Raw genomic sequence first — 26,434 nt, 5'->3', positions numbered from 1 at the left:
TGTTTGACTCTTGACTATCCTGTAATCTGGGCATTAAGAACATTAACTGGTTCAGGTTGCAACTGTGTCATTTTCTTTCCTGCTATTGGTGTTGCTTCCTATTACACTGGAGCAATAATTTCCATATTTAAACTTCAACAATCTAGAGGGTTTACTTCTAGCCAGCACATCTCTGTACTAAAAATTAAGGCATTAGGCTGACAAAGGTTGGCCTGACCCAGCCAAAAACTCTTCTGCAGCTAATCTCTGAATTTTAAGAACGAAGGCCTGACCAACCCAAGCCAGAAATTGTTCTCAGACTTTCGGCTGGCAAAGACTACAAGGTCAATCTCACAATCAAGTAAACCTACCTAAAAATATGTACTTCCTCCAAATCCAAATGTATCTACACATATTTTTAGTTTTAGATAGGTCTATACTAGAGACAAGTAATATAGATGGAAGAAAGTGGTATGGTAGCGGCGTTCACACTTGTAAGTTGTAAGAGCATCTCTAGCAGATCCCGTAAATACGCGAACTAAAAACGTGGAGTTCAGTTCACTGAACTCGTGTTTACGGGTCGAAAAATTGGTGGCGCAAAACAGTCCCGTAAATGAAAACTGCAAAACAGCATATTCCTTAAATATGCCATTAAAGACCCACCTATCAGATTTTTTTCTTTTTTCTCCTAATTTTTTTTCATGTCTTCTTCTTCCTCCCGTGCTCTCCCCGGCCAGCAGCACATCCGCCCCGCGCCCGGCCACCACTCCCCGCCCGGCCGCCGCGCTCGGCCCCGTGCCGGCCCGACCACGCGCCGCTCCGCCCCGCGCCCACCCGGCCGCGCGGCGCTCCGCTCGCGCCCGCCGCCGCCCGCCCACGAGCTCGCACTGCCCGCGGTGAGCTCACCCCGCGCTGCCCCACGCCGCCAACGAGGTCGCCCCGTCCGTCAACGAGCTCACCCCGTCCCGCGCTACCCCACGCCGTCCCGAGCTCGCTAGAAATTGGTTGGATTTTGATGACTGTACCGGTGGAAGCAGTTGGGCTGATCTGAAATTTCAGCGCGCCACGAGTAGTGGTTCGTGTTCAGTTCACTCTTTCAGCCCCTACAAATACAGGCCGAGTTGGGTTTTCGGTCTCGGCCTGAAAACTTTTTTTCGGTTTTAGCTCGTTTACGGTAACTGATCTGCGCCATTTTCTGAACTGAACCTGTAAATTGGCAGTTATTTTTCGGTTTTGCCCAGCTTACGGGCTCTGCTAGAGATGCAACATGCATCCTTTTTCCAGTACCTGCTTGCTTAATTTGGTGCCCTAGCTCCATTCTCCAGTTCAACTCTCTTGTTCTGCTCACACTGGCTTGTCTTGTATTGGACTATTTCTTGAGCAGTGGGCGCACTGTAAGCCCGGCTAAATATTTATCAAAATTGTCAGCCTGGCCAAATTCTCCAGCTCAACTCTCTTTCATTATGTCTTGGGCGTACTGTAACCTGACTAAATTTTTATTAAATATTTATCATCTTTTTATTAAAATAAGCTGCCCTGCCGCCGAAAGCCTGGACGGCGTGCCCGGGCTTAGAAACGATTGGGTCCGGCATATGTGTGTTAGCTAGTGTTAAAAAGTATGTATTAAAACAGAACCTGCGGTGATGGTAAGTCAGCTGGTGTGACACTTCAAATAATTTACAACTAGTATACCACACACCCACTAACAGAAACTCTCTGAGAGCAACTAACTAGTATGCCGTGCACGTCAAGGATCCACCTACCCCTAACACGCCGTATTGGATTCGGTTAGCCCTGATGGGCCAGGCCGGATCCGGCTTCCAGAGAAGGTCGGTTGGATCTGACTCCTTGCTCCTGGGCTGAACTTCCTCCATCCTGATCAACAGCAACTGGGCCGCCCGATAGGCTGTATGCCATCATCACCATCTGTGGGCCACCCGGGCTTGCCGGATCTAGCCACTGTCGAAGGTACACCTATGAAGTATACCACAACATCTAGTTCATCGAAAACGGTTTTTTGCATAGAAAATTTGTTGCCTTTTCGAGGTTGGAGGTTTTACCGGGTTTTATTTTATATATAGGTAAAAACTTTCATCATTTACTTATATCCTACCTTTTTGGACTATGATATTTCACTGCATGATGTTGTAGAGGTTGTTACTAGCTTCGAAATGAGCTCAAGACCATCAAAATCCGAATCCGAATGGTCAAGTTGTGTTCATTCTCGTTTTGCTGCATCGAGCCTAGGGGTAAAATATCCGCCTGATACGTCTCAAACGTATCTATAATTTCTTATGTTCCATACTAATTTTATGACAATATCTACATGTTTTATTCATACTTTATATCGTTTTGATGCATTTTCCGGCACTAACCTATTAACAAGATGCCGAAGCGTCAGTTCCTGTTTTCTGCTGTTTTTGGTTTCAGAAATTCTACACAGGAAATATTCTCGGAATTGGACGAAACAAAAGCCCACGGCCCTGTTTGAATGTAGCACTGATATGAATGTAGCAGATCCGTTGACTAATGCTCTCCCTAGGGCAAAGCATGACCAACACCAGAATGCCATGGGTGTTAGGTACCTTACAATGTAATCTAGATTATTGACTCTAGTGCAAGTGGGAGACTGTTGGAGATATGTGAAGCGACCCGACATATTACAAAATAGTAACATGCAAGTCTTCGACATATTGCAAGGGAAGTGAAGCATCTCGAACAATATGCCGATCAGAGTAGCACAACATAAGCATTGGAGCGTCCACTGTACGAAATTATATTACAAGTTTTGAAGATCCAAACTGAAACATATTACAAGGTTCTGCTACCAAGTACAACAACAACTCCAAAAGAACAAGGAAATTATAACCGAGTTAATAGTTAATACTGAACAACACTCTCAACTACTATCTTGCCGCAACCCATACTACCAACTCTACCGATCAGCACTAGGTTGCCATTGAAGTCCATATAGTAGTTGACTCATCCTTCGGCGGTTTCCTGCTCCTCAGTCTTCTCCTCCTGGAGGTCCGAATATTCTACTCCCGCATCCACCAGCTCACAATCTAAGAAGGGGGATTTTGTAGGAGGGGATGAGTACACGAAGTACTCAACAAGTCCAGGATATATAACAAAACAGTTTTCATGCACTATCAACTACTAGGACCAATGGTCCATCAACTCACAAATTTTCGAAAACATTTCTGAGGAAAGAGTTCAAATTTTATTCTGAAATCTATGATCTTCTTGCCTCACGAGCTGTTAGAATCCCCTGTGGATTCCTTTCTCGCCACGTTCGCAGCTCCTTCCCGGAACAGGGAGTGACAATGCCACAATTTTATACACTCTGCAGAGGTGCGTTACTTTACCCACAGACGCCCATGGTTGTGTTTCCGAGGTAGCTAGCCCCATTCACACACCCGTGGACACGAAGCCTTTTCACCCATCTTCTTTGACATATCTCACATCGTAGCTGGCAAAACCATCTACCCGCCCAATCAGTTTAATGCCTTCAGGAGAGGCCTTTAGTTTGTTTAGACAGTTGGTCGCCTACAGTAGAGGTCACACCCCAACTGCCATCCCTGGGAGATATGCCGTAAGATGGAATTACTTTAGCTCAGCCCTTCCCATTCAGGTCATGTGGTCAACGCGGTCACTACGGTGCTTGAGCTCAAGAAGGCAATTGTTGATTAGATCTTAATGGTGATATCCCTTGTAGTCGAACCCGCCTTCCAATGGCTTCACAGCCTCCACACAAGGTTCGACTACCAGCCATAATAGTTCACCGACTGCTCCATCAGCCGGTCAACATGCATGTCATATTATTTATAAGATAATTTTTCTTTTATGCAAGTGATATACAATAGTAGATTGGCAAATACTTTGATAAAAATAATCAACGATATGCAAGAATGGACTTGCCTGAGATACTCGGAGAGCAATCAAAATCATTGAAGGTCAATGCCGAAGTTTCTATTCAGCCAAAAGAACTCCAGAGAAGATTCAAACTGGAAATGCAAATGACGTCCAATCAAGACTAAAACCAAAGTACACAACATCACATGGTATGTGGTACATGTATGTTACAACAGCTACTGGAGTCTGTATGATGAACTCATATAAGCCTAGGTTGTTTATTTTATCACGCATAAGATGTTACATCAAACAAGAACAGTTCTTTCATGTAAACTCTCTAAGAAAATCTGTTACACACAAGATTTGATTGATATTTGATGTTTATGTTTCAGATTTATTAGTTCAAAGAGTGACTAAATTGTCAGCAAATTTACTTTAAGTTATTTACTCGTTTGGAAGAATGATTGAGAAACACCGAATGACAAGGTATCAACTTGTCAATGCCTATGGATTATAGGCTAGGGTTTAGTTAGAAGTAGAGGGCAAGTAGATCTCGAAGGTTTCAGCCGAAAAGTACTCGACGACTATGAAAACTAGGGTTTGCAGACAATGATTCGATTCCCTCTTTTGTCCCTCGACTCCCCCTTATATATGAGGTGAAGCCGAGGGATTCGTGCTATACAAGTTTACAGAGTCCGGGACGGTTTCTAACTCGTCCCGCCAGATTACAAACAACACTTCCTATTACAACTCTATTTCTTCCTTAAACGCATCTTGGGCTCCCGAATCTTCTTATTCTTCGGGTAGTGGGCCTTCAATAAACCCCGGGTACTATATTCGGCAGGCCCATTTGGGATGCCTATGTCAGTAGCCCCCGAGATTTTGCTTGAATTGTAAAGTCAGGGAAAATCTCCACTGTTTATTTTTACCCGAAAGCCTTAACTTTCTATATTTCTTCTCATAAAATTCTATATTGTACAGGGATATTGGTAATTGGGGCTAGTTCATCTGACGGATCAGGTACTAGTTAACTGCTCTAGTGGCAATCCGCAAAAACCTACTTCAAAATCACGTCCCTGGACATGATCTCGGGATACTGGTGTAAACTTCGACAGTGCCGCTTAAGGTCTTACCATTCTCGTCGAGTCCTACCAAATTTATCGGGTACCTAACGCGTCCGTTAGATTTTTCTTCGTATCTCGTTGATACGGATAAAAGTAGCGTAGCGCAGCCTTTGGCGATGCCACGCCCACAGATCGGATTCTCGGGTCTTACCTTCGCAAATTTGCGGCATTCGTAAATTGATCGCAACTTTGGCGTTCCGAGAATATATTGTCGAGTGCTTTTCCTACTGTTGGAATGGCACATTTTATTGAGTCAAATATGACTTATATTGTTCTCCGATGGGAGTATATGTAGAGTTAATTATAACTCGAAATATACTCTCTTGCTCTTCTATTTTTTCTTTGTTAATTTCATCGGGCACGCGAACAGCTGCTCCCGATGGGAGTAGCCCCCGAGGCTACAACCAAGAACTTGTGCTTGGTTGTAGGCTCAACATTTTATTCCACCTTGTCGCTATTTTGTCATTATTTCGCAATATGAACTCTTTCCTCTTCTTCTTCTTCTCTCTCTTTATTTTTATATTTCTCGGGTGCGAATAATGCGCTCCCGATGGGAGTAGCTCGAGGCTACAGCCAAGAACTTGTGCTTGGTTGTAGGCTCAACATTTTCTATATTGTCATACTCGAAATTTTACTTTTTGTCGGAGTAGCCCCGAGCATTTGGGCAAAAACTTGTATTTGATCAAAGGCTCTCGAAGTATTGAATATTTCATCCCGTCGCCAATCTCTCGAATACTTCCTTGTCGACATTCTTCACTTAATCAAATTTACTTCATCCTTGACAAGTAGTCGTGAATTTTCTCGTCCCGTGGGTCCATTGCTTCCACCATGTTGACACGTCGTGCAAGTGGGGGACACACGTCCTCCGCTTTTTCTGGCGCACGTACGGTAACGCCTATCTCAGTAAAAATACCTTTTTACCCTTGTTTCTAGAAGATCTATTCTCACCACACGATTTCTCCATCCAACGGCACGCCGCTTCACCCGATTCTTATATAAACCTTTCTTCAACCTCCGTTCATCCTCGCTTGCGCCGCTCATCTCTGCTCCCCTTCGCAAAACTTCTCCCGCGCCCGAATCTCTCCAAGCTTCCGCACTCACGCACCTTACTCGCCCATTGCCGTTGATGCCACCGCGCACGCGACTCACTCGCCACAAGACTCCGAATCCAAGATGGCTGCCGAGGATCTTGAGTGGGAGAGATCCAAAATCTCCAACCAAGACACCAACATGTCAAGAGGCTTGGCCTCATGAAGAAGGAGGACGCCATCCGCTTCCCCAACAAGAAAGCTACCCCAAGCCTCCAATGGAGTACCGGTTAGTTTTGTTGATCATCTAATCCGCGGCCTTTCGACCCCAATCCATGATTTCCTCCGCGGCCTTCTTTTCGTTTATGGGATTCAACTACACCAGTTGACTCCCAATTCCATCCTTCACATTTCTATTTTCATCACGCTTTGCGAGTGCTTCCTTGGAATCACTCCTAATTGGATTCTTTGGAAACGAATTTTCGCCTCCGCCGCAATGGCTCCCACAACGTCACTTATAACATAGGTGGCGTTGTAATCTGTGTTCGTACCGATGTCGACTATTTCGACGTCAAATTTCCCGACTCTGTCCAAGGATGGCGCAAAAGTGGCTCTACATTCACGAAGAAAGCGCCAATTCTGTGGAGCACAACATAGTTCCTTTTGACGGAAGTGCCGGGATTCAGCGTCGCCGTTCTGGGATGCCGAAGCTTCGAAGAAGAGAAAAAGGCGACAGAGGCGCTCATGGCTCGTATCCATCATCTTCAAAACACTCGAGGCAAAGAGCTATCTCGTGTTCAAATTATCGCCTACTTCCTTAGGATTAGAGTGCAGCCTCTTCGTGCTCGCAAAAATCCCCTTTGGACGTATTCGGTGAAAATGACGCCAACGTAGTTTCCAAAGTGATCTTTCCGTAAAGGACCCGGAAAAATTGGTTCAAGAATTTCTCGATTAGGCAAGAAGGATCCTATTCCCTCCTCCCGTCGAGTGGAACCATACAAAGGCTTCCAATCCTCTTCCCGAGGTATTTTGTCTTCTCGAATTTCTATCTTGTTCTCAATCGTTCCTTGTATCTTATTGCAGTGGTATCTCACTTATTCTCTTTTGTCACTATTTCCTTGTAGAATCATCCTACTATGGCTTCCCTTCCTCCTCTTCCCGAGGATGGAGAGGTCGAAGAAAGAGCCGTTGTCGATGATGACAACCAGAGACCCCCTCTTTTGTTAATGAACCCGCAGATTCTCGAAAATCTGCGGGATCTACCGAGAAGGATGCTGCCTCGAAGGTACAACATCAGCACAATCTCCTCCTCCTCTCGTTTCTCCGAAGAACAAAAGGAAAAGGAGCAATGCCGAAGATTCCGGACCTCGAAACCCGAAGAAACCGCTCCTTTACCTCGAAAAGCAGCTTATGATCCATACATCGAGAGTATCATCACTCGTAGGTTCCTTGCTCTTTTCCTTTTCTATTTGAAGAATTTTATTTTGCCTTGCTTTTTATGCCGCCACTATTTTGTCACGTTGATGATGAAGAAACACCAACTTTAGATGTGGCTGCTCGAACGAGCACGTCACATACTTTAGTTATTTCGTAAAAACCAGCTTGAAGGGGAGGAATCGTCGCCTCCTCAACAAAATGTTGATACATCTACTCCTCCTTCGAGCCCCCGTGCCCCTTCACCAAAAAGGGCACGGGTTGAAAAGATTGCTGATCCCGCCCCTCGCTTGGGCGGTTCGTCGACTCCGCTCTTAGATGATGTAAGTTTGTCGGCATCTATATTTTCCTTATTTTGTTTTTTCACACCTTTTCTCTTTTTCATGCCGACGTTTCTTTTGATGTACTTACCTTTGAACAGCCAATGATCAAAGAGCTTCTTCGGATCGGGTCCCAATGTGGTGGGTCCCGGGATTATGCGGCCCGAGCCGATGGTAACGACTTTTATACTTGCTATTTTTCTTTGACTTTCTATTCCGTTGCTTGTCGCTATTTTTTGATCTTTCTTTTCTTTCTTTTTCATATCTCGACGTAAAAACTTTCGAGGCCAACGAACGTGTCGACGCACTTGCTCAAAAACTCGAGCAAAGTGAGGCGGCTCGCAAGAAAGCTGAACTTGCCGCTAGTGAAGCCAAGGCCGAGGCCGATGAAGCCAAGGTGAAAGTCGCTAGTGTTGAAGCGTTGCGTAAAAGTCTCACGTATGCCGAATCTGCCTTGAATGAGCAGAAACCGCACAAGCCGCACGTGAGCAAGATATCATCAAGCGCTTGAAGTCGCAAAGTCGACGTACGCTAAGTAATATCATCCATCCCTTCGTTTTATTGTACGTCCTGTTTCTTGGTTTTCGACTAATGGTCGGTCTCCTGTGGCAGCCCAAACAGACCAAGATTTTGACTTGGAAAATCCCGTCAAGGACCCTCTTCTTGACGCACTTTCTCTTCCGGAATTTCATGGGCGTGAAATTCGCGAAGGCGTGGCCAATGCCGGTGCAAGTTTGTCGGCGTTGTTCCCCTACTTCTTCCCGAAGAAAGAGGAACCTTCGACTTTCCTTGCCCTTGCCAAGCTTTTCAATTCGTCGGAAGACCCGGGATTGAAGATGCGTCAGAGAATATGAAGGTTGTTTGCCGAGAGCATCGTTGCCCTGTTGCCGATGCCAACAGACGCTTGATTGGATGAAGGTTGGCGACACCATCGAGATAGAGCAACAAGATGGAGGTCGCCGATCAAGGCGGCCAAGCCCAACACGAAGAAGATCTTGGCGTATCTGGGGATCAAGCCGCTTCAACTCCTAGCTCCTCGAGGCCGGAGGTCTAGTTGCATGCCTCTGCTTTTTCTTTCGTTTTTTGCTTCGTCGCCAAAGTAGTCATTTGGCGACACGTACTTTCTTAACTCCACCGTAATGCCCTTGTAATTATTCCAAGAGATTAATGAAGACTTCTATCTTTGCTTGTTATTTGATGTTGTCTTGTTTATTTTTCATTGATATTTGATAACTATACTCCATCTTCTGCTCCTTCCAATGTTTCGCCTTCTTCTTCCCGCGCGAGGAAAGCTTTTGGTGATACCGCTCCCGTCGACGATACCTTGTCGCAAGAACTGGATGAACTTCGGCAACAACTTCGTATGCGAAGAAGCAAACACTTGTGATGATGGAGCAATCTCGTAAATCATCGAAGCCGAAAAATTGCTCTTCAACAAGCTCGCGAGGCCGTAGCTGCTAAGGAAATTGCTGCTTCCGAGGCTGAAAAGGCGACTATTCGAGAAAATTTCATGCTCGAATTAATGAATGAAGCTGCAGATATGTCGGGTATGCCTGCTCCATCCGCCGATATCCTTTATCTCGCATACTATTGTTTCTTTGAAGGTTTCCGCTTTTGTTTTGATAGGTGCCTTTACCGATGCCGCCGCCGAGGAAGAGAGGGTGAATGCTAGGACAACCCTCCTTGTTAATCTCTCCTTGGACCATGGTTCTTTGTTCTGGGCTACCCCGGAAAGGACCCGCCAAATTGTCGATTTCAAGATCGTGCCTCTCAAACTCGCGATTTCCTCGACTTCGTACCAAGACCTTGTCCATGGTTTACAACTCCATGTTTCCTCGGAACGTCCAACCAAAAACTCTTCCCGAATTGATGGAAAGGTTCAAGGATGCTCGCAGATCCATGATTTTGTCAAAGCTCAACTAGTAGCCGGCGCCGCATTTGCTCTTATCATGCTCCAAATCTGCCACTCGAAGCTTGTCCTTACCCAGGTTGTCGAGAAGGTTCATCAAAAAGTAAAACGGCGGAGAGTTGGTGTTGACAGGATTAACACGAAGGTTACGCCTATAGCCGAAGAAATGATTGAGGACCTACTTCGGATGGATGCCGACTTTTTGCCGATGGCCATTATGCCGATTTTCTTGGTGCTTGCTCCCGAGGAAAACAGTGGTTACTCTTGATGACATATTGAATCAAGACTAGTTAGTTTCTTCTTGTAGATATTTTTTCTTTGTAATCCATGACTATATTGTAAAGCAATCATTATATTTCTCTGTTTGTTTAGCCCCGAGTGTTTCGGTGACTCTTTACTATATTTGTATACTTGCGAGGTTTTGAACCAAGGCATTTATATATTTAAGGCGAATATGAGCCCCCAAGCTTTTTATTGAGCACTATTTTGTATTTTTGTTGACTCACGAGGTATTTGACTACCAAGGCAAGTTTTTCCTTTTGTCGATGAACTATATTGAAATTCGTTTGAGCGAAGACTTTGGTCATGTCGATAAGGAAGAAAAGTTATATTGTCACTATCTTTATTATATTGCAAAGCACCGCGAGCCCGCCTCATTAAAAACCTTCTCCGCCCCACTCGGTGCCCCGAAAAAGGAAAAGAGTGCGTCTGAAAACTCGCGGGCGTTTCAAGACATTGAAGCTTTACAAAGACTATATTTTGACTCTAGGCGTAAAAACGCCTAAGTTGCGCCACGTTCCAGGGGTTTGGCTCCTCCACCCCCGTCTTTTTGTCCTTTATTCGTATGCTCCTCCTCCAATTACTTCCGTGACAATGTAAGGGCCAAGCCATGGTGACTCGAGTTTTTCATGACTTTTTTGCGTGAGCCGAAGAACTAGGTCTCCCACCTGAAAAGATCTTGGCCGCAAACGTCGACCGTGGTAATTCTTCAAGTCCCGTTGATATTTGGTTACCCGAGATAATACTTCATCTCGAGCTTCATCAAGTGCGTCGACGTCGTTTTCTAGCACTCTCCTCGACGTTTCTTCATCATATTCAGCGACACGTGGAGAGTTGTGCTCTATCTCGATTGGTAGTACCGCCTCTGCTCCATGAACCAGAAAACGGAGTTTCTGCGTTCCGTGTTTGGTGTTGTTCGGATGCTCCACAACACGCTTGGTAGTTCTTCCGGCCAGGTATGTCGAGCTTTTTCCAAAGGGTCCTAACAAGCGCTTCTTGATACCATTGCAGATGATGCCATTGGCTTTCTCGACTTGCCCATTGGTTTGAGGATGTGCAATCGACGCAAAGTTCAGCCTTAATACCCACCTCTTCGCAATAATCTTTGAATTCATGGGATGTGAAGTTGCCGCCGTTGTCCAGGACGATGCCGTGGGGCACTCCAAATCAAGACGAGGCCTTTTACGAATTTTATCGCGGATGCTCCATCCGGTGAATTTATCGGCTTCGCTTCTATCCACTTTGTAAACTTATCGACGCCTACTAGCATGTACTCCTTTCCTCCCGGCCAGGATTTGTGTAACTTACCCACCATATCAAGTCCCCATTGAGCAAAGGGCCACGACAATGGTATTGGTGCTAGCTCGCTGCCGGAGAGTGGGGTTTTGCGGCAAACCTTTGACACGCGTCGCAAGTTCTTACTATGTCCTTGGCGTCCTCGATTGCCGTCAACCAAGAGAATCCTGCCCGAAAAACCTTGGCTGCAATAGCTCGACTACTTGCGTGGTGGCCACATATTCCTTCGTGTACATCCTTCGTAATTATTCTTCCTTCTTCGGTGTGACGCACCTTTGCAAGACGCCGAAATACTTCGCTTATACAATTCTCCCTTGACCACCGTGAAAGCTTTGGAGCGTCGAATTACTCGCCTTGCTTCAACCGGATCGGCAGTATTTCTTTCCGAAGGATATATGATATGTACGGCCGCATCCACGGTATCTGTATCATCATGACCAAGTCCTGATCTTCTTCGTCCTCTTGCTTTTCTTTGGCAGCCCCCGAGGGTTTCTTCTCCTTCTTTTTTGACTTTGTTGGCTTAGTGGATCTCTCTGTTATCTCTTCCCAGAATACACCTGGCGGGACCGGAAGGCACCGTGACCCGATGTTTGCAAGAACGTCGGCTTCGTCGTTGCTCAACCTCGCTAATATGATTTACTTCGCATCCATCGAATAACTTCTCAAGCTCGTTGTACACTTCCTTGTATGCCATCATGCTATCATTGATTGCATCACATTGGTTCATAACTTGCCGAGCCACCAACCGTGAGTCGCCAAAGATTTTTAATCGAGTTGTTCTGTGCTTTCGCCATCTTCATCCCGTGTATGAGGGCCTCATATTCTCGCTTCATTGTTAGATGCGTTAAGGAACGTCATCCGAGGATGTACTTCAATTTGTCGCCTTCAGGTGATATGAGTACTACTCGCGCCAGCCTCCTTCTAGTCTCTTGGACCCATCAAAGTTCATGGTCCAAGTTCTCGATAACTGAGGTCCTGTATTTTGCAACTCCATCCATTCTCGCGATGAAGTCCGGCAAGATATTTGCGACTTTATTGCTTTTCTTTTTTCATACGTGATGTCCCGAGGGGAAAGTTCTATTCCCCAAAGGGAGACACGACCCGTAGCTTCCGGGTTATTCAAGATATTTGACAAGGGAGCTTCATTGACCACTATGATCGGGTGTGCCGAAAAATAGTGGCGCAATTTTCGTGCCGTCGTGAACACTCCATATGCTAGCTTTTGGTACCGAGGGTACCTTTGTTTTGAAGGTGACAAGACTTCGCTCACGAAGTATACCGCCGCCGCACTCCATGGATTTTCCCTTCTTCCTCTCTTTCGACAACTAATACCGTGCTAACCACTTGGGGCGTGGCTGCAATATACGTAGGAGAGGTTCCTTTTCCTTTGGAGCCACCAGGATTGGTGGTGTCGAGATTTTTCGCTTCGCATCCTCGAAAGCTCGTCGGCCTCTTCGTTCCACCGGAATTTATCTCCTTGTTTTATCAGCGCATAAAATGGTAACGCTTTTTCTCCTAACCGGCGACGAACCTGCTCAAAGCGACTCGCCCGCTTAGTCGTCGTATTTCTTTCAACTTTGTTGGCTTTCTCATTGTTACTATGGCTTGTATTTTGTCGGGATTTGCTTCAATCCCTCTTGCCGAAACTAGAAACCCCGTAAGTTCTCTCCTGGGACGCCAAAAGAACACTTCGTCGGGTTCAGCTTGAGGCAGAATTTGTCGAGGTTGTCAAAAGTTTCTTTGAGATCCTCGATCAACGTTGTCCCCTTTTTTGATGTTATGACGACATCATCGATGTATACTTGCACGTTTTTCCCGATCCGTGTTGCTAAACACTTCGCATCATCCTCTCGATATGTTGCTCCCGCATTTTTTAGACCAAAGGGCATTGTTTTGTAGCAAAACACGCCGTAAGGTGTAATAAACGCCGTCTTGGCTTCATCATCTTCTTTTAATCTGATCTGGTTATAACCAGAGTATGCATCCAAGAAGGAAAGACGTTCGCAACCCGCCGTGGAGTCGATAATTTGATCGATCCTTGGGAGGAAAGTGATCCTTAGGACAATGTTTATTGAGACACGTAAAGTCGACGCACATGCGAAGGACCTGTCGTGTTTTTCTTCGGCACCATCACCGGGTTAGCTACCCATGTGGCTTCGTAGATATTTCTCCGATAAAACCAGCTTCTTCGAGTCGATTTATCTCTCGAAAGCATGGCTTTGCGGTTTGGTTCCGAAAACGCCGCAAAGGTTGTCTCGATTGGTTTTGTCGTTGGATCCAAATTTAGGTGGTGCTCGGCAAGTTCCCCTGGTACTCCGGCATGTCACCTGGACACCATGCAAAGATTTTCCAGCTTCTCACGGAGGAACTTGACGAGCGCTTTCCTATGCGATATCCATATCGTTTGCGATAGATGTCGTCTTTTTGGATCCGTCGGGTGAATCTCGCACCTCCTTAGAATTTTTCTCTCGTGTTGAAAGTTGATTCTTTATTTGCCCTTCCATCGTCCTGGCAAGACGTCGTAATCAAATATGCTTTTTGACGCCAAGTACTCGCTTGCATCCCGAAAGTTTCGCCAACCCGTGAAAATCCTTGTCGCACTTATCGGCTAAGGCAAAGCTTCCCTTGACCGTGATTGGTCCTTCTTGGTCCGGCAACCTCCACAACAGGTATGTATAGTGTGGTACCGCCATAAATCTAGCATATGCCGGTCGTCCCAACAGAGCGTGGTATTGTGATGGAAAATCCACGACTTCAAATTCGAGCTTCTCGATTCTATAATTTTCTCGGGTCCCAAATTGAACATCGAGATTGATTTTTCCCAATGGATAACTTGGTTTCTCCGGTGTGATGCCGTGGAACCTTGTGTCTGTTGGTTTCAAGTTTGCTAAGGATATGTTCATCTTCCTCAATGTATTCGCATACATGAGGTTCAAGCCGCCGCCGTCTATGAACACTCGAGAGACATCAAATCCTCGCGATAATCGCCGCGTAATAAGTGCCGATCGCCGGTCGAGGAACTTGTCGCGGATGATCCGCTATTGTGAAGCCGATATCTTGTCCCGACCAATTAAGGTACTCAATCGTTGGTGGAGGCATTTTCTCGCCATAAACACTGTCGTGAGATTACTTTTTGAGCTCTATTGGACGGCCTTCCTTCGAATCATCAACACCTGCTCCGTTGGAGTTAGGATCAACATAGGGTGGTGGTGCAGTGCTGCCGCTATTCTTAGCCGGTGTCGATTGTCCTCTCGTAATCGCGGGAGGTGGCGGTAGGTGAATCTCGCTCCTAGGCTCCCGAGGGTTTCTCTCGTGCCGCTCGAGCGTGAGCATTTTCTCGCGTATTCGAACATTGCTCGAAAATTTCGATGCCTTTTCCGCAGTGCCCCGACCGTCTTTTTCCGTTGTCGTCGAGGAAGAAGTGCATCCTGCACGGTCCGTTCAAAGCATTTCCTCTGGGACACGAAAGGTCTTGGAAACCTCGGCCCACTATTTTGCCTCGTTGCGTGAATCATCCCTATTATCACCTCGCTGTTCACCGCTTCTCCGGTAATCATCTCTCGTTGCCTCCGTATTTGTCCGAAACCTGCCGAAATTTGTTCCGGGGGCGTCGTAGTTCGTACGTCCGAGGAAATCTTCGCCTCGGTTGATAGTTTCGACCACGGTCCTCCTCCGGCGACCGTGTCGTTTGTTGTGGACAGCGTCTTCTCCATCTGCCCATTTATTTGCTATCTCCATTAACGCGGATACCGTCCTTGGATTGGTCCTTCCCAAATCCTCGACAAAGTCTCCACGCTCGACTCTCGCGACAAACGCATCTATTGCTCTCTCGTCGATATGTTTTCGCCGAGTTTTTGATGATATTCCATCTCTGGATGTACTTTCTCATTGGCTCATCCGGCTTTTGTCGACACGCTCTCAACTCCTCTAACGATGCGGGTTTTTGCACGTGGATCTGAAGTTCTTGACGAACACGTCCTCGAAACTTTCCCACTGTCGATGGATCCTGGAGCGAGTTTCTTTATCCATGATCGTGCGGCACCACTCGTGTGCACCTGGATGCTTTGCATGGCTGTTGCCCTAGTTCCTCCCGTCGCCTTCACCGTCTCCAGATAGTCGACTAGCCAATCCTCTCGGATCTTGAAGGCCGTCGAATTTCTTGAAATTATCGGGTAACTTGAATCCCGAGGGACTCGCGATTTTCGGACTCTCCTCGTGAAGCATGGTAAGCCGCACATATCTTCGTCGTTAAGTTCGGGGATTGCCGATGATCCCTTCGCTTTGCCGCGCTCCGTCGACTCTTGCTTGTGCCGTGTCTCTTGCTCCACTTGGCCCTTCAAAGCCGCCGTTGTCAGCTGCGGGTCGCGGACTATTTTGCCTTACCACTTCTTCGGGAGGCGTTGATATAAACGCCGTCCCCATAGCTCCAACTCCCCGCTACCGCCATATTGTACAAAGTGTTTCCCTTGGGTCACCCGGAGGTGGTTTAGATGCAAGGATAAAAGCATGTGTCGCCATATACCCAGCCTCCGGTGTCTTAGGGATGATGTTTCCTCTTGTATCTATCGACATAAAGGACATGTCGAGGTTCTGAACCAAGTGTTCTCTTTCTCGCCTCGGGTATGTGTTGCAGCCTTGATCTTGCTCGTTCCGCGCCTCCCGATGGCTATCACCCGTAGTTCTAGATTGTCGACTTAAATCGCCCTTCTCCCGCTCGGATGCGTGCCGCCTCCTTTCTCCGTTCAACTCAAATTGTCTGCTTTTCCAATTCCCTGGCAGCTCGTGCGCGCCTCTATTGTTCTGCTGGCACTTCGTCGGGTGTGGCTGTGGTAGCCATTGGTTCCGTGCCGTTCATAGCTCTCGCAGCTCGTCCCACGCTGCTTGTGAAAGTTGAACTCTATCTCGCGGCTCTGGCCCGACGTATTTGTTGCCCAAGCCTTGTCGCAGATTGGAGGGATCGACGTATGGATTTCCCAAACTGTCGAAAGCCTCAGATGTCTCCTCTTGACCTTCAATGGCGTAAATCTGATGATACCTTGTACTCAGATCTATGTTGGGTTTGGTGACATCATCGTTGAGATTGATGAAGACCTTGCCCACTGTGAGAGATTTGTCGATGAAGTCATGACTGTCGACATCGCTTGAGCCATCGCTTATATACGAGTCCGCAGATGACTCAAACGATATGTCGTTGAAGATCTTGGCGAGTTTCTCTCTTGCTCGAGCATCGACGTAGCGTGTCGCCGAGGTTTCTTCTTCTCCTGACTCGTTTGACGATGCATAGCTTGAAAAATCGGAATCGGCCACTGATGATCCCGACGAAATCGGAATTTCGACACGATACGATCCTTCCTTCTCGACGCGAAAGTGGAACCTTCCGAACGTCATCTCCATGGGCTCCGCCAGATACGCATATGCATCCAAACGGGAGGGTGGGTGAGGAACAAAATCGACAAGACCAGTAGCGATCTGTTTACCTCGATCCATTGTGTTGCTTGCGGTTGACGATGTCGAAGATCTTGAGCGTGCCATCGAGATCAGCTCCTTACGCCTCTAATTCCCACAGACGGCGCCAATTGACAAGGTATCAACTTGTCAATGCCTATGGATTATAGGCTAGGGTTTAGTTAGAAGTAGAGAGCAAGTCTGAAGGTAATTTGCAATGATCCTCTAGAACTATTTTACTCCAAGTGTACACGTGGTCCTGATGGTCCAAAAGTCTTGGAGTAAAACTAAACAATCATGTTTATCTTGGTTCTAAATGTGTTTCACTGAAGGTCCTTGACATCTATAGTTCTTTGATCATATATGATTATAAATCTGAACCAGCATAGTCAAGTCACTGAGTTGATCATTTTAACTGTATGAATGATCTCGTCCAAACTCTCACTGGTAAAATAATAGTTTAAGTCTTTAGACAACATTACTAGCACATTATAACACGAATGCAATAACTAAATTTCAAACAGCAGCCAAGCTAGCTTATCTCTCTTAGGTGTAACCTGATGATTTACTGGGCTAGTTCATCTACTGGGACCTGAAGATATACTACATAGATAGTACTATTTATTTGATAATGGCCATGTGGAGTCCTAGTGCGGACATCAAAGAAAAATATTCTCATTGGTTATAGCTAAATGCTATTGCAAGGAAGAGGAAATTAACATGCTAGTTAACTCTTGAGACTAAGTCAAACATATACTTAATACTGATCATGGCGAAGTATTAACTTGCTGCTCCAGATTTATAGGTTACAGTAAAGTGGTGCTAGGTTATGAACCTGAAGCTAAAGTGTAAAGTGTAAAAGACATGTCTAGCATAGTTTTGATGCCACACTGTAGTTTCTAAGTTCAGGGAAGTGTGATGTAATAAGCTACTACCAAACCTACACCTTTAGGTTAAAAACAAACCAACAAGCAAGCATGAATTTGCTAGATAGTAGCCTACAGTTCGGACATTCAGGGATATGGTTTCATGTATTCTCAGAGATGAACATTAGCAATTTTGTTTAGTTTCAGAACATGCCACTGTATACGTATACGTATTTTCAGATATCTAACATGCAGATCTAGCTTGGTTATCTCCTCACTCAAATGCATGTGTCCTAGATGACATGAGCAAGGTGCTGAACCTATTTCCATTGGTATAACAAGCTGGTGCATACGTATTTACCACTATTGGCCATAACTAGAACAGAAAATAGAAGTGTTTCATGAATACCAAACGAAAATAGAAGTTGGACAATTCCTTGCTCCAATCAAAATATTCTCCAACTCACATTGCTAGGCATTCATTTATGTATTACCTTTTCAACTCTAATAGCAATCTTCTTATCAGCTTCCAGTTCTTTTCTTCTTAATATAGAAACGATGGATCTTATCTAAGGTTTCATCCTAAGCATATAATTGACATAAAGATATACAGAACCCCTGTTTATTACATACTAAAATTTGAAGTGTGTTTCCCTATACATGTATGTTTATTACAGGATGTCAGACTTAAAGTATGAAATAACTCATACAAAATGGTGTCCTATACCACGAAGATTAGTCCAGACTGAAGATCCCCTTTTCTATCTATATCCATATTTTATACTCTCACAACCATGAGTCAGATCAACACACAAGCAAACCGGAAATCAATTTTATTTAGATTCTTTGTGCCCTAGAGTGTAAAGTATTACCTGGCTGATTGGGTATTTGGAGACATCTCGAATTGGTTGCGGGTGGACTTGGTCTCCCTACGCAATTTCTCATCGCCAGCGTTGGTATGGACATCGGGTGCTGACAGGCTCGGTGAGGCGATGGTGAGGATGCAGCGCCAGGGATTCGTTTCTTGGTACTCAGGTTGTCCACCATGGTGTTCGCCGCTCGCCGCCACTAACGGATGTCAACAGAATCGGCCACCAGCGAACCCAAGAGTAGTGGTTCCCCTCCAGGGAATCGCTCTGCTTCCTCTGCTTAGGCTTCAGTGGTCTCCATCTCTCTCTAATCCTACTATCTGGTGCTTGGTCAGCCATCTCAGCACCGGCCATGGCTTCTAGGTTTGGGTGCTTCGTGGGGGAAATGCTACAGAGAGGAGAGGAAGAAGACTGAAGGGGGGTACCCATAGTGGAGAGGCTACAATCGATGTCACAGTGGAGGATGTCCTACAGGACTATGAGGTGTCATATTTTGCTACGGTGGCTTCTCCTTTGTGTGCCAGCTCCTGCTAGCCACTTTCCTGGAATGGTGAGGATAGACATTGGTTGAAAGACAAAGAGACTAGCATTTTGACTGCTACGACCTACGTTACATGGTTAAGTGGAAGATATTTTTGTCCCATGGATGGATTATGTACGTGCACATAACAAGACATTGTAGCTGCTAGCTTTTCCATCAACGGTATATACACTATACTCACTGAAGTCAAACTTCATAAAGTGGATGGATTTTTGATGTGTCTAACTACTCGCTTCTGCTCTGGCGACTCGGGGCGATCGGGAGCTCGCTTCTCGGAGCGCCGCCGCCGCCGCGCCGCCCGCCGCCCCGGGGCCGTCGGGTCCTGCGCGCTTCCCCGGCGCTGTAAGGGGAACTGCTTTCCCCTCGCCGCCGTCGCCGCCGAGGCCGAGGGCTCGAGGAGGAGATCTCGGAGGTGGAGTCCCGGGATCCGTAAGAGGTGGCGGTGAGGCCGCTGCCCCACTCTCCGGCGAACCGCGGGAGGTTCTGGCCGTATCCGGTGGCCGGCGCGTCGTCGGGGCCCGTCCTTGGCTCCTCGCGGGAGAGGAGCCTCTCGCCGTGCCGCCTCGCCGCTCGCGTCGCCGTCACACTTCCCGCCGCTTCGGTCGTGCACCCGGGGAAGGGACCTCGCCGTTGCCGATCGTGGGTGTTCTGGTGCCGGTCGTCCGCATCGGAGCGCTCGGGTGCCGGAGCTGCCGCCGGTCCCGGGGCGGCCGGAGGCGAGAGGGACGCCGCCGCTCCTAGGGTTTGCCTCCGCGTCTGCCGCGCTGGCGCTGGGTGCCGCGGGGCCAGCTGGGCTGGCCCATTCGTTGGTTGGGGCCTCCTCGGCCCAGGTGCGGCCTGTTCTGGGTTCGGTCGTTGGGTCTGGCCCGGTCCTGGGTGCGGTCGGACTTGTTCCAGCGGGTGCCCCTGGGTCGGACTCGTTGGATGCGCGCCACGTCGCCCCCTCGGAGGATGACCGGTTGGGAGGCTCTAGGGTTCCCAGGTGGGATGGTTTTACCCCTCAGCCGCCGGTATTTAAGTGGATCTGGCTCCCTCCCCATAACCTAGACCCTTCACTTGGCTTCCCTGCTTCCGCATCTGACGTTCGCCGCAACCTCGCCGCCGCCAAGGTCTTGTCCTCCCGCCTCGACCCCGTCTCCGGCGCCCGTGTCCCTCTTCTCGTGGCCATGGAGAGGGATAGGAACTCGCATGGCAAGCGCCCCTTTGAGGAGTTCAGCAAGGGCTACGCCCGCTCCCGCGACCAAGATCTGCGTCAACGGCTGGACAGGGAGCAGGAAGAGCACCGCCGGCAACAACGGCGTCGGCGTGACCGCGAGGCGGAGCGCGCGAGCTCCTCGTCCTGGCGTTCCGAGGGGGAACGGCCACGACAGGAATCGCGTGCGCCTCCTCCACCGCCGCCTCCCCCTCGTGGACGCGACTCTGGGCGGAACGCGGGCAGAAGGCTTCCGCGTCAGCCGCAAGGGACTCCTGGGGAGGCTCCTCTCTCGGGGCAGGCCACCGGCCCGGGGGGGTCTGGGGCGCCCAACCAAGACGTGGCCCACATTACGTGCTACAACTGCGGCAAGCAAGGACACGTCCAGGCCGCCTGCGTCGATGAAGCCTTCTGTGTCAACTGCAAGAAGGTGGGTCATCTTTCCGCCATGTGCGCAGCGGTCTCCAAGGCGCTGGCCCCCTTCTGGGCAGGCTTTGGCGGTGGGCGCCCAGGTTTTTGCTGCCTTGAAGTTCCTGATGAAGAGCTCCAGAAGCCAATCTCCAACTCAGCTACAGTTATCCTTGGGGGCGGGCAACTTTCTGCAGAACAGGTGGAGGACGAGTTTAAGGACCTGGTGGATGAGAACTGGGACTGGCAGGTGCGCCAGCTTGGCCCCACGGACTTTGCTGTGGTTTTCCCGTCGAAGGAGAGCCTGCGTATCGCGATCCGTGGGGGCGGCCTTACCTTGCCCTGTACAAAGCTCAAGGCCATTGTCACTGTTCCGCTTGGTGATCCTCTCGCTGCTGAGTCCCTGGAGGAAGTCTGGGTCAAGCTGCTGGGCGTGCCTCCCCCTTTCCGCCATGCTGATCGCCTCCTCCTCGCTACGCGTGAGGTGGGACGCCCTATCGGGGTGGAGGTGGCCTCGCTGGCGCACCCGGATGCGCCTGTCCGTATGTCCTTCGGCTGCCGCAAAGGGGAGCTGCTGCCCGATCACATCACCCTCTTCGTCAACATGCAAGGCTACCGCATCCAAGTTATTCGAGAAGCTCAGTCAGTCCAAGACTCGCCGCCGCACGACCTGCCGAAATTCCCCCCTGGAGATGGGGCTGAAGACAAGGATGAGGACTTTGAGGAGACCGACGAGGATCGCTGGGACGGGCGGAGGGGTAAACACAGTCACAAGGATTCGCGCGGCTCGGCGTCTGCTCCGGGTGCGGGCGGGGGCCCCCGTAAGTCTGTGCCCTTGGGTTCCTCCCCTGCCTCGCCGTCGGCCTGCCTCCCGCTCAACGCTTCGGACCCCAACCTCCAGATTCCAGCCTCGGCCCGTAGTCAGTACGGGTCCAACTTGACCCCCACAGGCAATATCTTCCCGCTGGTGGCACAAATCATCAAATCCGCTTTGCCGGCAACCGCAGCTGGTTCCCATTCTCCTGATGGCGCTCTCAGCATCGATTCCCTCTGTGAGGATCTCTCTGAAGACCCCACTCCGGCCGGCCGCGTCTCGCCTACACCTGGCAAAGCCTTGAACCTTTCCTTGGAGGAACGTGAGGAGGTGGGGTGGTCCAGCCCGTCACAGGGTGCCTCGGACCAGGAATACTTGCGCAACAGCGAACAGAGGAGCAAGCTGAACCATGATCGCCCCTCCCGGAAGCTCATGCTGGAGGCGGCTGCTGCTGCTACTAACACCTCCCCTCCCCCGGCACTTGATCTCCACCAGGCCCCGGCCATATGCGACGCCAACTCCGCGGAGGGACAGCTACTCCTCCTGGACGCTCCCATTCCGGCGCTTGGGGCACCGGTGGCTCGAGGCCCTCGCTCTAAGGCTTCCCCGGCGGAGGCTTTGCGCAAGAGTGCGCGTTCCAAAGGAGCTACTGATGGACCGGTCCTGGAGCGGGCCATTCGCGCCACGGCGGACAAGAACAACCTCTCCAAGAGCGTCATCGACACGGCTACCCCTTCATCGTCCACCCCCGCCCCAGGTACTTCCCCCTCCCTTGCCGACTTTGTTGCTTTTCAAGATTCCTCCTTGGCCCACCTGCTCAAGGTGGCCAAGGATAGCTGTATTCTGTTCAAATCCACAGAAGGGTCACCGGCGCAAGCGGTGGCTCTTCTCCAGGCGCGTGAACGCGCACAAGCGGAGCTCTTGGCAGCTAGGCGAAGACTTGAAGAAGAAGAGGCCAAGACTAAGGAAGAGGCAGCTCGAGGCGAGCTGCATCCAGACTCTACTGGCGGGGGCCCAGAGGCTGGCTCCAAGGGGGAGCCACCCTCGGACGCCGGCAGTCCTGCTCTCAAGGGTTCAGTGGGGGATCCTCTGTCGGGCTCGGGCAAAGCCAAGAAGTCTACTGTCTCTAAGCGACGAGCTGCTCGCAGGCCCACGCCAGTGGGTCACAGACCTGTCACCCGCCAAGCACGGGCTTTGAGCAGAGTGTCCCAATGAGAGCTCTGTTCTGGAACATTAGAGGGTTCGGCCGTCGGGGGAGGCGAACCCTGCTAAAAGAATACCTCAGGTTGCATCGTATTGACTTAGTTCTCCTGCAAGAAACCATCAAACAGGACTTCACGGACGCCGAGCTTACAAGTCTAGAGGTGGGCGAGAAATTCTTCTGGTCTTGGCTTCCAGCTAACGGCCACTCGGGGGGCATGCTACTGGGAGTTAGGGACAGCTTGTTCGAAGTGGGAAGAATGGACAGGGGTCAACTCTTCCTTAGTTTATCTGTCCTTCATCGGGTATCCAACAAGAAGCTGGAGGTTATTGGGATTTATGGGCCTGCAGACCACGCTCGTTCCAGGGGGTTCCTGGACGAGATTTCGGGCAAGATTGCTAGGTGCACTCTGCCCATCCTCATGGGAGGTGACTTTAACCTAATCAGAGCTGCTGAGGATAAGAGCAATGCCAACCTTAACTGGCCACTGATTGACTTGTTCAACAACACCATTGCGTCCTGGGCTCTGAGGGAGATTCCGCGCACGGGAGCACGGTTTACTTGGTCTAACCATCAACTCAATCCGGTCCGGTCTGCTCTTGACCGCGTGTTCGTTTCTGCCTCTTTTGAAGCAATTTTTCCTCTGTGTTCCCTGTCTGCTGAGACCAGCCTGGGGTCCGATCATACGCCGCTTGTCTTCGACACTGGAGAGGGTTTCCCAGTGCGCTCCAACAGATTTTTCTTCGAAACAAGCTGGTTTGAGCGCCAGGAGTTTATCCCCTTGGTCCAGCAATCTTGGGAGAGATTGTTGACCAAGGTGGGTGGCCGCGACATCATTGATTGGTGGAACTTCATGTCCTCTGGCCTTAGGCAGTTGCTTAGGGGTTGGAGTCAGAACCTTGGAAGGGATACCAAGGCTGAGAAAGCCGCTTTGCTGACCAGGATCGCCGAACTTGATGTGCTGGCCGACGCCACAGGTCTTGACGAGGATGCCTGTACCTCGAGATACCACCTGGAGGAGCAGCTGCTACATATATACAGAATGGAGGAGGAGCACTGGCGACAGCGCGGCAGAGTGAGGTGGGCGTTGCAGGGTGATGCAAACACGGCCTATTTTCATGCGGTAGCCAATGGGAGAAGAAGAAAATGCAATATCTCTAAGCTTCGAACGGACAACGGAACTATCTCGGAACCTAAACTGATCCAAAAACACATATACGAGTTCTATAGGGACCTGCTTGGTTCCTCAGCTCCAAGGGTTTGTGGGCTGGCGCCTTCCTCCTGGGGTGAGGAAGCGCGTGTGTCAGAGGAGGAAAATGGGGACTTGGTTCGCACCTTCTCTGAATCTGAACTCTAGGTCATTATCAAAGAGATGAAAACCGACACCGCTCCGGGACCGGATGGCTTCCCCGTGGCTTTCTTCAAGCGCTTCTGGCCTCAGACCAAACATGGCATCCTGCACATCCTCAATGACTTTGTGCTGGGGTGCATTGACATTTCCAGGCTTAACTTTGGCATCCTGTCGCTCATCCCGAAAGTTCCTGGGGCGGAACAAATCTCTCAGTACCGACCGATTGCCCTGATCAATGTTATCTTCAAGATCATCTCCAAAGCGTATGCCTCCAAGCTTGACCCTATCGCCCACAGAATCATTTCCCCGAACCAAACAGCCTTCATTAAGGGAAGAAATATCCTTGATGGCCCTCTTGCTCTCTTGGAGATCATTCATGACATCCGGAAAAGGAAGCACAGCGGGGTGCTTCTCAAGCTAGACTTTGAAAAAGCGTATGACAGGGTGAACTGGGACTTCCTGGGGGAAGTTCTCCGCTGCAAAGGCTTTGACGCAGGGTACATCCACAGGATTCTGCAGCTTGTCTCCGGGGGGCAAACTGTGATCTCTATTAACGGTGAGGTGGGTCCGTTTTTTAGGAATAAGAGAGGGGTTCGTCAGGGAGATCCACTTTCCCCACTGCTCTTCAATTTTATCGGAGAAGTGCTCTCTGGGATCTTATCTGCCGCGGCGTCGGCAGGCCACATCCATGGGTTAGTTCCTCACTTGCTGCCAGGAGGTATCACGCACCTGCAATATGCCGACGACACGCTTATCCTCATCCAGGGTTCGGACGAGGATATCGCGAACCTTAAGTTCCTCCTGATGTGCTTCGAAGATATGTCCGGGCTCAAAATCAACTACCACAAAAGTGAAGTGTTTGTCCTGGGGCAGCGTGCCAGTGAGAGAAACAGCATAGCCAACAAGCTGAACTGCAAGCTCGGCAGCTTCCCGTTTATCTACTTAGGGCTGCCAATTTCGGACAGGAAACTTACGCTTGAGCAATGGCTGTTCTTGGTTAGGAAGCTTGCTGATAAGATTGAGCCCTGGGTGGGTAGACTGCTGTCCTCGGGGGGGAGGCTCATCCTTTCCAACTCCTGCCTTGACAATCTTCCAATTTTTGCGATGGGATTGTTTCTTCTGCATGATGGGATACATGCCAGGTTTGACTCGCATCGGTCCAAGTTCTTTTGGGAAGGAGCTGACCCAAAGAGGAAATATCACCTGGTGAATTGGCCGGCGGTTTGCCGTCCTAAAGAGGTTGGGGGCCTAGGCCTGCTAAACACCACGAAAATGAACTTAGCTCTTCTTCTCAAGTGGATTTGGAGGCTCTACCAGGATGTAGACACGATCTGGGCTCGAATCATCCGTGCTAAATACGGTGACGCTTCTGACTTGTTCTCGGGTTCAGGCCACGGTGGCTCCCCCTTCTGGAAAAGCCTGCATAAAATCAAACATCTGTTTAAAGTTGGTGCAAAACATGAGGTCAGGAATGGTATCCGCACCAATTTCCGGAAGGATTGGTGGATTGGGAGGGGCCCCATCATGGATTCATTCCCTTTGCTCTTTGCCATCTGTGATAACCCTGACATCTCGGTAGCAAATGCCCTTCACCATGATGAGCTGCACATCCGCTTCCGGAGATCCCTGGATCAGGAAGGTTTGCGTCTTTGGGGGGAGCTGCAAGGGATGCTAACCCCTGTGCATCTTAGTTCGGGCCAAGACTTAGTGTCCTGGCACCTTGACCCTTCCGGTTCCTACACAGTCAAATCCATGTACGCCCAACTCTCTCGGGGCACGACTGTTGCCCATGCTAAAGACATGTGGGAAGCCAAGCTCCCTCTCAAAATTAAGATATTCTCGTGGCAACTGGCGCTTGACAAGCTGCCGACGGGCCAACAAATACTGACCAGACACGGACCTTCCAATGGCCTTTGTGCCCTGTGTGGCGCGCCGGAAGACGCAAGTCACATTTTCTTCGCCTGCTCTCTGGCGACGTTTTCTTGGTCGGCCTTGCGCCAGTTGCTAGGGTGCAACTGGTGCCCGGCCAATTTTGCGCAGTTTCACGCTATCCTCTCTAGTTTTTCGGGTTACCCTAGGAGGTTGCTGTGGGTGTTTTTCTTAGCTCAGTCTTGGGCTTTGTGGAATGTGCGCAACAAACTTGCGATTGAAAAGAAACTTATTTCTAACCCAGCTGACATTCTTTACAAAATTATCATCTTCTTGCAGCTGTGGAGCCTAAAGGCCAAGGCAAGAGAAAAGGAGGGGCTAAGCTGGATGGCACGCGAGCTAAGGGAGCTGTACGTGCAGCTCAAGCCACCGGCGGTCTGAAGAAGTAGGGCGGGGCTCGGGACGAGTCCGGGCGTGCGAGAACCTTTTCTTGCTATCATGCTATCTTATCTGTGTCAAGTCTGTTGCTAGTGTCTCGCTGTTATTTCCTGAACTTATTGGCGGCCAAGCTGTAAAGCCCAGCAGTGTGTAATCTTAACCTTGTTACAGTGTGGCTTTATTAAGTTAAAGTCGGGCAGTGTTGCCTGGTATCTA

At 49.2% G+C, this 26,434-nt stretch overlaps 1 protein-coding gene and 1 long non-coding RNA gene across 2 annotated transcripts; one reads left to right on the top strand and one right to left on the bottom strand.

Annotated features, from left to right (window-relative positions):
• Positions 1 to 2,679: 2,679 nt before the first annotated feature.
• On the bottom strand, positions 2,680 to 18,881 carry LOC139838383 (uncharacterized). The gene is made up of 3 exons (XR_011754693.1): positions 18,408 to 18,881; positions 3,901 to 3,986; positions 2,680 to 3,044 (listed from the first exon to the last, which is right to left on the bottom strand). It is a non-coding gene; the product is annotated as an uncharacterized lncRNA (long non-coding RNA).
• Positions 18,882 to 22,570: 3,689 nt separating this feature from the next.
• LOC127339175 (uncharacterized) lies at positions 22,571 to 26,229 on the top strand. Its single transcript, XM_071827119.1, has 3 exons — positions 22,571 to 23,683; positions 23,918 to 25,550; positions 26,120 to 26,229. The coding sequence occupies exons 1-3, from the start codon at positions 22,571 to 22,573 to the stop codon at positions 26,227 to 26,229; spliced, it is 2,856 nt and encodes a 951-aa protein (XP_071683220.1).
• Positions 26,230 to 26,434: the final 205 nt, after the last annotated feature.

The sequence above is a fragment of the Lolium perenne genome, chromosome 3 (assembly GCF_019359855.2).
Source record: "Lolium perenne isolate Kyuss_39 chromosome 3, Kyuss_2.0, whole genome shotgun sequence".
NCBI classification, from domain to species: Eukaryota; Viridiplantae; Streptophyta; class Magnoliopsida; order Poales; family Poaceae; genus Lolium; species Lolium perenne.
Note: the sequence above shows the minus strand (reverse complement) of the source record. Positions and strands in the feature narration are given on the sequence as shown.